A 12,572-nucleotide genomic window follows, 5' to 3' on the forward strand; every position below is an offset into this window, starting at 1 on the left:
ATAATTCGCCTTGACATTTCAATACTTTCAAAGGAAACTGTACCTGTCATTTTATGATATATACACTGATCAGGCATAACATTATCACCACCCCCTTGTTTCTATGCTCATTGTCCATTTTATCAGCTCCACTTACTATATAGGTGCACTTTGTAGTTCTACAGTTACAGACTGTAGTTCATCTGTTTCTCTGCATACTTTGTTAGTTATTTAGTCTGTTCTTCAGTGGTCAGGACCCCCATGGACCCTCACAGAGCAGGTACTATTTGGGTCGTGGAGCATTCTCATCACTGCAGTAACACTGATGTGGTGGTAGTGTGTTGCGCTGGTCTGAGTGGATTAGACACAGCAGTGCTGTGAATCATACCATAGCTTAATCTAGTTAAATCAATGTAAACGTATGTTTTTGTTTTTAAGTAAGCGAATGATAAAATGCAGAGAAGAAGTATGGAGGATTGAAGAGAAATAACAGTATAATTCAGAAATGAAGTACAAAAAGGTGTTAAGCCAGGTGTAGTCTACAGATTTATTTATTCATTCATGTATTTATGTTTACTCTGTGTTGCATTCATTGGTGGTATGCAAAGAAACACTCTGAACCAGACCAGCCACCTCTTCAAAGAAAATGGTCTTGTAATTGTCTGTTGAAAAAGAAATTCCTTTTGGTTTGACTTTTCATTCCCAACACAATGAACTTACATTTTTAGGTATGACTCAAGTTTATTTTCCTTCTTGTTTCCCCTTGTCTTCTTCCTTACCCCCCACCAAAAAGCCAAGCATTTTACATCTTACCTTGCCTGGGTGTTCGCAGTATGGCACTCCATCCCATGTTGCAACAAAAACCCAAGAGGCAGTGAAGTTAACTTCTGGAAAGTACTGGTTTATGTCCTGTGTAGCCCGTGAGAGTACACTGCCCTCAGAGTACTGACTATATGAGATTACACCTTCTACACTGTTATCCAAGCAAGTCCAGAATGGAGCAATGAAAGTCTTACCACCATCAGCAACAGACTGATTCTGATTAAATTTTAGGTCTCCATTGTTGTTGACCTGCAAGTAAAAACAAAAGCAAACATTTTCAGAGAGAAATGATGAAAGATTTGTGATCAACATTTACAGTTCAGCTGTAATGGAACTTACATATATCTGAGAGTATGTGTTTCCAAAGAAAGAGAATGGACTCTGCAACGTAATAGCATCAGAGCTGACATCATCAGCGCCAGGATTTGAAGTGTTTCCTTTCGTGCCGTGTGGATAAAATAGGTCTGATATTGAAGAAACTGTGAGAGAATAAAATATATTCTCTGCATTATTGCATATTTTAGCAGTAAATGGATCAGATTTTAAAGTATTCATTCAGTTCTTGACAGGACAAAAGGATACCATATGACTTTGAGGTATAATGCTTGACTCTGACTGCTTTGTTTAAGAAATATCCAGGTGTTTTTCTCTCTAAAATAAACATATAGATCCCATTTAATACTAGTAAGGGTTACACTTTACATTAAGGGTCGCTAATCAATCATTAAATATATAATAATCAACTATTAGTTTCCCATTATTTAGTTATTAGTTAACTCTTCATTAAGCATTAGCTATTACTTAGTAATTGATTAAGCACTTATCAAATAGTAATTAAGTACACTGTTAGTTGATAAGTTAGTTTGTCGTTAGTTTGTGGCTTACTTACTCATTATCTGTGTGCTAATTGCTGCTTATTACATTGCTAATTAACTAATAAGTATTTTTCTTCATATAAAGAAGTAACGTGACTTACTAGCACTTATGTGTTAATCCAGCTAATTATCTGTTAATTAACTTTCCATCACCTCCATATATTCAGTTGCTTCACTTTTCTCACTTTGGTTCTTGTTCATTAAAGATGCTTATGGTCACATCTGACCGTAAGATGAGCGCACACACACATTCATGGACGGTTTTGTTATTCATCACGTTCATCTTGGCATATATGTACTCATATCTGGTAGGAGTGCATGTAAATTTAGGCATAAATGCTGGATATGTGGCTAATTAACCAAAATTATTGTCAACATAATCTGTAATAGCAAAAATAAGAACAACAATAGAAAATTTCAATAATACTAATTTGTGTGTGTAACAGTCCAGTACAGAAGTGGATGTACTTACTTTACATGCACATTGATATAAACAAGTGCTGAAACTATTTCATGTTCCATTTAAAGACACACTACACTGTGCTTTTGTTTCATACTACTGACTCACAAACACAGCTTTGGTCATACACTGCAATAATACAGCGTTTATTTTAGGGAATTAATTACACTAAACAATCACTCTACTATGTTAACAACACTGAGTATTTAGTTTTATTTCACATTTTATTTTTTCCAGTTGTTTTCATTTTAATACTATTAAGTTTGGTCAGCAGGGGAGGAGTGCACTTACTGCTGGACATCAAACTCCACCCATGAGCACGGCCATTAGCTTTCATGCCAAACACTGCCGTTTTATTGGCTGGCTACTGAAACATCTGCATAAATTAGTGTGTGCTTCATGTAAATGATATGTAAATGAGGTGCTGGTAGGCTGGTTTCATGCACTGAAGCTGATTTATCATTTATGCTCAAATCTCCACTTGTTTCCACATCCTACAAAGTTGTTATGAATCAGACACAGAGCAGTTCATGCCTTATAAAAGGCAAGAAAAAGGTGTTTTTTTTTTACGTAACTTTGACGTGATTACTGTGATTACTTCCGGTTTAAGCATTAGCAGGGTAAAACTCGCTTCCTCTCCATAGAGCTACTGCAGACGCGATGTCAAAATGTTTAGTAGTGAACTGTATTGCTCAGACTCTGAGCTCCAGCAGCTGTACTGTAGTTTTCCTGCACGGTTGTGACAAACAGCGAGAATAAGAAGTGGACAGAGGCGCTGATTGAACTGTAAACAGAGCTAAAATGCTGTATGTTGTTTTTACTGCAGTTCTGCTGCAGCTGCTTCACATCAAGCAGCCTCTGTGTCTTTGTACAACACGCCAACGATTCTGTAATCTTCTGTTTTCAAAAGAAGAACTTTTATATGTAGCATGGATGTTATAGACTCTGTTTATATTAAGCTAGCTATACTGGCTAGAAGCTACTGCTAACCAGACTAGCCCGGCTAACATGAAGCAGCTTTTTCAGATGTTTTTTTTCAGCTAGGAGTCTCGTTTTTGACTGAGCAGTGAAAGGTGGATGTTTTCTGAAGTGCTGCTTCAAAAATTGCCATGAAATTATAAGAATAATGCTCTTTGGCAGATCGCTAACATAGCTAGCGTTAGAGCTAACTTAGCTTTAAAGTTTGCTACTCATACGAAGCTGGTGCTCCTCAAACTGCTAATGGTAGGCTAGCTAATTAGCGACTGTAGCCTGCTAACCTACCGTAAGCTAATACAGATTAAACGATGTCTATCAAATAGACTTTACATGTAAAAGTTTTTGTTTGTGTTTATGTCAGAAGTCTCTGCATCCTGTAGCTAAATGTGTCACAGAACCTGCTCCACGTTAGCCGGCTGGAGGCAGCAGCTGATGAAAGCTAACTAGCTTCCTTATTTTGGGAACACAGCTACAGTTAGAAATGGCTTCTAGCGTTGCTAGCTAACCTAGCTACAGCTAAACAACGTCTACCAAATTCATACTACATAGAAGAACTTTAATTTCTTTTGAAAACAGAAATATTACAGAAATCGCTGGCATGTTGTTCAACTACAGAGACACGGCTTGATGTGAGCAGCTGCAGCAGCAGTAAGCAGGGCTGCACCACACACAGCATTTCAGCTGTGTTTACAGTTAAATCAGAGCTTCCATTCACTTCCTTTTGACCATTAATTACTCCTTAAATTCCTCTTTCTTAACCATTAATTACTGCTTTTGTGTTGTCACTTTACTTGGAGGGACACAAAATCAGTAATTAATGGTTAAGTAAGAGGAATTTAAGGAGTAATTAATGGTCAAAATGTAAAGATCTAATGGCTGTGGGCCCTTTTCACAAAGAGTCGTGATTACGTCCGGATTAAGCATTAGGAGTGAACTATAATGCTCAAATACTGAGCTACAACAGACATATGTTAGTTTTTGTGCACTATCATGAGAAAATGGCCATTAGATTTTTACATTATGACCATTAATTACTTCTTAAATTCCTCTTACTTGACCATTAATTACTGATTTTGTGTTGTCACTTTACTTGGAGGGACACAAAAGCAGTAATTAATGATTAAGTAAGAGGAATTTAAGAAGCAATGAATGGTTGAGTGGAATTAATGGCTATTAACCATCAAAGTTACATAAAAAAGAACACTTTTTTTGCCTTTTATAAGGTTTGAACTGCTCTGCGTCTGATTCATAACAATTTTGTACGATGTAGAAACAAGTGGAGATTTGAGCATAAATGATAAATCCGCTTCGGTGCATGAAACCAGCCTACCAGCACCTCATTTACATATCATTTACATGAAGCACACCCTAATTTATGCAGATGTTTCAGTAGCCAGCCAATAAAACGGCAGTGTTTGGCATGAAAGCTAATGGCCGTGCTCGTGGATGGAGCTTGATGTCCAGCAGTGAGTGCACTCCTCCCCTGCTGACCAAACTTAATAGTATTAAAATGAAAACAACTGGAAAAAATAAAATGTGAAATAAAACTAAATACTCAGTGTTGTTAACATAGTAGAGTGATTGTTTAGTGTAGTTAATTCCCTAAAATAAATGCTGTATTATTGCAGTGTATGACCGAAGCTGTGTTTGTGAGTCAGTAGTATGAAACAAAAGCACAGTGTAATGTGTCTTTAAATGGAACATGAAATAGTTGCAGCACTTGTTTATATCAATGTGCATGTAAAGTAAGTACATCCACTTTTGTACTGGACTGTCATGCACACAAATTAGTATTATTGATATTTTCTATTGTTGTTCTTATTTTTGATGTTACAGATTATGTTGATAATAGTTTTGGTTAATTAGCCACATATCCAGCATTTATGCCCAAATTTGCATGCACTCCTACCAGATATGAGTACAGATATGCCAAGATGAACGTGATGAATAACAAAACCGTCCATGAATTTGTGTGCGCTCATCTTACGGTCAGATGTGACCATAAGCATCTTTAATGAACAAGAACCAAAGTGAGAAAAGTGAAGCAACTGAATATATGGAGGTGATGGAAAGTTAATTAACAGATAATTAGCTGGATTAACACATAAGTGCTAGTAAGTTATCATGTTACTTCTTTATATGAAGAAAGATACTTATTAGTTAATTAACAATGTAATAAGCAGCAATTAGCACACAGATAATGAGTGAGTAAGCCACAAACTAACGACAAACTAACTTATCAACTAACAGTGTACTTAATTACTATTTGATAAGTGGTTAATCAATTACTAAGTAATAGCTAATGCTTAATGAAGAGTTAACTAATAACTAAATAATGGGAAACTAATAGTTGATTATTATATATTTAATGATTGATTAGCGACCCTTAATGTAAAGTGTTACCCCTGTCTTGACTCCAGACTTTTCATTTTTTATTTCAAAACAATGTTATGAAATAGGAAAACATGCAGCTTTTCTTTTGGGAAAAAAAAATAATAAAGGTAGAATTTTTTATCCATTTAATTATTTATTTTGGCCACTCCGCCCATCACTGAATGACTATTTAAGCTTTATTAGTTGTAGTACATAGTTCACAAATCAATTAGGCTGTCCTTTGTAGTGGGAGGACATGTATAATACAAAAGAACAAAAATGGAGGGGAGGGGCAAAACAGAACCATACAAAAGATCAACAATGCTTTGAATGACATAAGATCATCAGAATACACAAATATATGTAACAAAGCAAAAAACGTAATCATATCAGTTGAAGCAAAATGTGAGCGGTTTAAATAGAATTCATAGCACTTTAGCCCATTTTACTTCTGTTCCACATACACAACTTTTGATCTCACATCTAGCTAAGAAAGGTCAGTACTCTTTCAGCCAGAAATGATCAACCACAAACCATATTGTTTACAAATAACTGGCTTGTTTATTAACTAGTATAAATAAACAAGATAAATGAATCATGCAATAATTGGTAAAATCTACAGGTTGGCAAATGTGGAGCTAATATAGGAAAACAAGTACACGAAGTAATTTAGGGTGTAACAATAAATGGGTCTCTGGTTGAGACAGACTGTTAAACTAAAGGGTGCAAGTATGCCGACATTGAATTGGTCCAGCTTCAGAGGAAGGCTAGCAGAAGCGGACCAGGCATCCAACCTGAAGATACCATGGATTTTCAAGCCTTACCACGATGGCGAGTGATAGGTTGGCATTGTTCCACTTATGCAGAATACATGTCTGAATGCTTGGTCTCAGCAGGCAGCTTCTCGTCAAGCTTCTTCTAGGGCAAAACTGAGCATTAAGAGCTGGCCTGGGGCTTCACCATGGTCAAGTCATGTTTTCTCTGCTGGAGACTGCAGACCATGTTGGCTGGTTCAGAAGGGATGACGGTTTCACTTGCACCGTGTCACTCAGTCAACCTACTCCAAGGCTTTGTCTGGGCTCAACTCTGCTACACTTTCCCCAAGTTTGTATGGCTAGAATTAGGACATCACAACTTTCCATTGGCAACAGGTTAATTTTGCAAGGTGGTTCACCACAGGGGTGAGTGTTTAGGTAAGGATGTCGTTGTTCTTGCCTTTCTTTCAGGTTCGGCGGTTGGACGGAAACTGGCTCTGACAATGTCCAGGGATAAAATGATTTCTACTGATATCTGAGAAGTTCTAGATTTTACTAGACCATAGTGGCTGGGAGCATTCTAATCAAGGTCATGAGAATTGCTGGAATTTAGTAGGTTGGTGCCAATTGCTCCCTCCAGCTCCATGGGAAGGGACCGAGTATCAAGACTGAAGACACTGGGGGACTCTGTCCATTTGCTCAAGGCCTGCCAATGTTTAGCGAACCCTCTTAGAACCGAGTCACAAAGTTGTTTGTTGCATGAGGTATAGGGACAAGCTGTGACCCCTAGATAATGGCTTGTGGTGGGGTGGAGGTTTTGAACAAACAGCTCCTCCATCTCTGATTAATTTTTGGAACCTAAATAAGCCTGCCAAAGGCGGCTCTAGTACAGTGGGCCGATTCTCACCTTTGTTTAACTATTAGAGCTGAAACTAAACCTGTCTGCTGTAAGTGGTTGGAGAATTCCTCCACCAGGGTCAGTGGAAGTTCCTTTGATCAGGTAGTCATCTACCATAGCATTTGCAAATTTACGCAGTAATAGTTAATGTCTTTTAGGTAGCTATGGACATCATTAGAACCATCTGGCTACACAACAGCTAAACTACACACAAACACAAACATTTTCTAAACTGCTTACCCTTCCGGGTTGCAAGGAGAGTGCAGTGTGTTTGTACTGGAGCTAAACTACAATGAAATGAAAACAAAACTACATCTATGAGTGGAATAAAGCAAGGGAACAGAGGAAAGGCTTTAACTTGATATACAACCCCATTTCCAAAAAAGTTGGGATGTTGTGTAGAACGTAAGTAAAAATGGAATGCAGTGATATGCAAATCATGTAAACCACATTTTAAAGGAAAATACTACAAAGACAACAAATCAAATGCTGAAACTGAAAAATTCTATTGTTTTTTGAAAAATATATGCCCATTTGAATTTGATGCCAGCAACACGTTTGAAAAAAGTTGGGACGGAGGCAAATTTACCACTGTGTTTCATCACCTCTTCTTTTAACAACACTCTGTAATCATTTGGGAACTGAGGAGACACTGCTGTAGTTTTGAAAGTGAAATGTTTTCTCATTCTTGGTTGATATAGGATTTCAGCTGCTAAGCAGTTCGGGGTCTCCTTTGTCATATTTTTCATTTCATAACATGGCAAATATTTCAGTGAGAGACATATCTGGACTGGAGGCAGGCCAGATTAGCACTCAGACTCTTTTAATACAGAGCAATGCTGTTGTAGTACGTGCAGAATGCGGTTTGACACTGTCATGCTTAAATAAACAAAGCCTTCCCTGAAGATGTCGTCTGGATAGTAACATATGCTGCCAAAACATGTATATATATTATTCAGCATTAATGGTGCCTTCACAGATATGCACATCACCAATGCCATGTGCACTAATGGCTTTTGAACTGTGCACTGATATTTTAAATGTTGAATTTTAAATGTTGATTTGTTGGACCACAGAACATTTTTCCAAATCCGCTCAGTCCTTTTTAAATGAGCTCAGGCCCAGAGAAGGTGGCAGCATTCTTGGATCTTGTTTATATATGGTTTCTTCTTTGCATTTTAGAGTTTAACTTGCATTTGTGAATGCAGTGTTTTCAAAGACAGTGGTTTTCCAAGATGTTTCTGAGTCCATGCAGTGATTTCCACTAGAGAATAATGTCTGTTTTTAATGCAGTGTCACCTAAATTTATCTTGCTATTTCCCACCTTGGGCTAGAACTGCAGCCACAAGTTCCTTATAAAAGTTATCATTTCAATTTTCAACACAGCATTCTCATAAAAATGTTACTCAACTTTTGATACAAACAATGTAAGGGAACGTCTTTCAAAAAGAAAGAGAGAGAACGAGAGAGAAATATAAGAAAATACAGTGAATTTATGGGTGTAGTAAGTAGTAAAATAAGAAGCATAGAAAGTAAAGACTCACTAGCTGTGAAAGAGAAAAGGAGGATCACTGAGATGATTCTCATTCTGACTAATCAAAGTACATTAATAATAGATGCTATTCCTGAAACACGTCTGTGTACGACTGACTGACCATCAATGAACTGAAGACGATTGTTTGATCTCTGTTTAAACTGTCTAGAGACCTCCTCCTTGATGTGACATGGTGAAGAGGAAGTGTCATAGAGATGTCACAACAATGATTTCACATTTTTTATATGTAATTCTTCTATTCATATGTAATACAGTAAAATCTAAATATGTTGTGTTTTATGTTGTAATTACACTAAATTTCTCTTTATAATAGCATATATTTGGGCACTTTATGTCAGGATGTCCCCCTTCACCTTATTCCCTCTGATAAGTCACCTCCCCTTTCCTTGCCTCATCTCTTTTGACTTTTGTCTCATATGAGATCACATATCACATTGTGCCTCATGTGTTGTCTTTATTAATTCTACATTTTCAATGCACAAAAAAGTACCAGGTTTATATACACTACAAGGACAATTGGGACACCTACACATTACACCTACAGGAGTTTTTTTGACATTCCTTTCTAAATCCATAGTCAATAATATGGAGTTGGTCTCTCTTTGCAGCTATAACAGCTTCCACTCTTCTGGGAAGCTTTCTACAAGATGTTGGAGAGTGTCTGTGGGAATGTTTGCCAATTCACCCAGGAGAGCATTTGTGATGTCAGACACTGATGTTGGACGAGAGGGCCTGGCTTAAAATCTCTGTTCTAGTTCATCCCAAAGGTGTTTGATGGGGTTGAGGTCAGGGCTCTGTGTGGGCCAGTCAAGTTCTTCCACACCAAACTCACCCAGCCATGACTTTTATGGGCATTCCTTTGTACTGGGGCTCAGTCATGATGGAACAGAAAAGGACCTTCTCCAAAGAAAGTTGGAAGCATAAATTTGGCCAACATGTCTTGGACTGCTGAAGCATTAAGATTTCCCTTCATTGGAACTAAGGGTTCTAGGCCAACCCCTGAAAAGCAACCCTATAGCATCATTTCTCCTCCACCAAACTTTACACTTGGCACAATGCAGCCAGACAGGTAACATGCTGCTGGCATTCACCAAACCCAGACTCGTCCATCAGACTGACAGATAGAGAAGTTTGATTCATCACGCCACAGAATACGGTTCCACTGCTCCAGTCCAGAGGCAGCATGCTTTACACCTTAGCCAACTGAGAGTATTCTATTTTACATCTTTTCATATGTAGTGAGGAGAGAAGAAAAGAACCAGAAAGTTTAACCATATCAGGCCAGTTTTTTCAACACTACTTTGGCTCCTCCCCTCAGTACCTGAGTTAACTTATCTCTTATTATGAACCATCATGCCTACTTAGATCACAAGGTGTTCTATACAAGGTGCTCATACAAAGCCCCCCAGCTTTGGAATAATCTTCCAGTCAGTGTTCAGGACTCAGACTCAGCCTTACTCAAGGCTAAAAACCCATTTGTTTAGTGGAGTCTTTGGTAATTAGTTTTCCCTGTTATCTAAATACTTCTGTCCAGTCACAGGCTGGTTTCTTTTTTCCTTATTCTCTGTTTTCAGTATTTTATACTGTAATATCTTATTCTCTATTCATTCTCTGTTATATTTTGTGCTGTCTGGTGTTGAGCAGTGGAGGATGGGCTCCCGAGATGGTTCTTTGAGGGTTCTTTAGTAAAGAAAATGGGTCTAGCTAGAACCATGAACACTCAAAAACCCTTTTTCATTTTCATATTTACATGAAGTTGCATTTGCTTGATGGTTACAAGCTTACCATTGTAACAATAGAAGAACCCTTTTGGGTGCTATTTTATATAGAACCATCTAAAGCACATTCTGCATCAATCTGAAGAACACCTTTATGATGCAAAGAAGCTTTTAATCATACAAAGGGTTCTTTGAGTGTTCATGGGTCTATATAGACCCATTTTCTTTATTAAAGAACCATAAAAGCATATTTTTAAGTGTACTTTGATGGAAAAGCAAATGTATTCAGTTTGTTTGAGAGATGCAAAGAGTATAGAGAACAGAAACTGTGAGTTCTATTTTGAGGTTGACTGTTTATTTTACATTTATTTTGCTATAAGGCAGAAGTGCTGAAATGGCTGTAGGCAGTGTGTACGTGCAGCTTCAGTGGTGTAGACAGAAAGACATTTTTAGGGTAGATTTCATAAAAGGTTGGGGGGCCAACTTGGTAAATGCAATTTCCAAATGTGCTAATGTCTCACAGTGTCATTAAGTCATGTTATAGCCTATTCCTGACAGCTGTGCCCAGCTCATCCTGTAACGCTTTTCCTGTATGATGAATCAAAATAATAGCAATCAACCAAAATGTAGGGTTCAACACTGCAGCCCACTTCAGTATAGAGCACACATCAGCTCATCACAGGCATTTTTGATCAGAGTTCAAATCAGACCTCTGGAATGTTTAAAGATGGGGGAAAAACACAGTAAACTCAACATTAATTATCCAAGGCTGAAACATACTGGCACAGCCAGCGGACCCAAAAAATAAGACCACACTGAGATGAAATCAGACAGCTGGGATATGCAAACATGAGGAACCTCAGCCAAATCATTCTAGGCCAAAGCACACGGCCATGACAGGCAAGAAAAACGATTATGGTCCATTTATGTCTTACATATAATGACTCGATGCACTGAACTAATGATAGACTTTTTCATGGAGGCCATGTCAGCTTTTGTAGTGAAAAAGCATTGTAAAAAAACGGCATTTTTGCAAATTTGTTTTTTGGCTTTCAATGAAAAGAAATCAACACACTCTACAGGTAAGAATCTCACTTTGAAATGCCCAGAGTTACATCTTTTATCTGATGTGCTGATAATGAACTGAAGGCTTGTAGCAGTGGCAGATATCCACACCTGCTAAACAGTGATTATAGGACTGAGAAAAACAAGTTGGATGCGTAATGATTTGAGTGGCCATAATACAATGACAGCACTCACAGAAAACAAATCACAGTATATTATAAACAAAAGACTTAAAGTTACAAATGAATTATGATTTCATTAAACTTCAGAAAGTACCGTAATGAGTAAATGTTGTAAATGTAAATGTAATTTGACACTTTCCACTTCTGGCTAGAACTACAGCCACATATCAAAGTTATCATTTTCATTTTCAATGCATCGTTCTCAGAATAAAGGTGTTCTTTGGATACAGTGTCAGTCAATGACTGGCAACAATGTCTATCAAAGAGAGAGAAAGCGAGAGAGCAAGAGAGAGAGAGAGAGAGAGAGAGCGAGGGAGCGAGAGAGAGAATACAGTGACCACATCAGTGTATGACTATCTGACTATCAGTGAACGGATGACGATTGTTTAATCTCTGTTTAAACTGTCCAGAGACTCGTACCTCCTCCTCTTGAACTCAGTGATGTGTTGAGGTATCAGATTCTGTCTCATGTCTAATCTTTATGTATCCTACATTTTCAGTGCATGAACGATCATCTTATCGAGGAACATAACATTCCTATTCCTGTATATCAAGATCACAATTCTCGCATTCACAGAGCTTCAAATGTGACTGATTGTCATGATGAACATTCAGGAGCGTTCGCACATCTGGACTGGCCCACAAAATCCCCAGATTCTAATCCTCTTGAAAGTCTGTGGGATGACCTTGAACAACGAGTAAGACACCAGTAAAGGCAATTCTTTGACGCGTGAGTGGCTGAACATTGATGTTGCCGACACCCAGAAACATGTCCAGTCCATGACAAATAGAATCACAGCTGTTATTTGTGCTTGTGAAGGTGTTACATGCTATTAGCAGTGTTTCAGTCACAGGTGACTTTCAGCATCATATAAACGTGCACATCCCCATTTGTCTGGGCTGTCGAGTTCC

The 12,572-nt window shown here is 37.9% G+C and overlaps 1 protein-coding gene across 1 annotated transcript in view; it reads right to left on the reverse strand.

The window, feature by feature from the left end:
* Positions 1-408: 408 nt before the first annotated feature.
* Positions 409-12,572, reverse strand: part of LOC118804401 (sushi, nidogen and EGF-like domain-containing protein 1) — a 23,296-nt gene continuing 11,132 nt past the window's right edge. The window contains exons 2-3 of the mRNA XM_036564907.1: positions 1,141-1,280; positions 409-1,050 (exon numbers count right to left, since the gene is read on the reverse strand). Of these exons, the coding sequence (XP_036420800.1) occupies positions 721-1,050; positions 1,141-1,280 (470 nt within the window). The 3' untranslated portion in view covers positions 409-720. The remainder of the gene's footprint in view (positions 1,051-1,140; positions 1,281-12,572) is intronic.

The sequence above is a fragment of the Colossoma macropomum genome, unplaced genomic scaffold (genome assembly GCF_904425465.1).
Source record: "Colossoma macropomum unplaced genomic scaffold, Colossoma_macropomum, whole genome shotgun sequence".
NCBI lineage: Eukaryota > Metazoa > Chordata > Actinopteri > Characiformes > Serrasalmidae > Colossoma > Colossoma macropomum.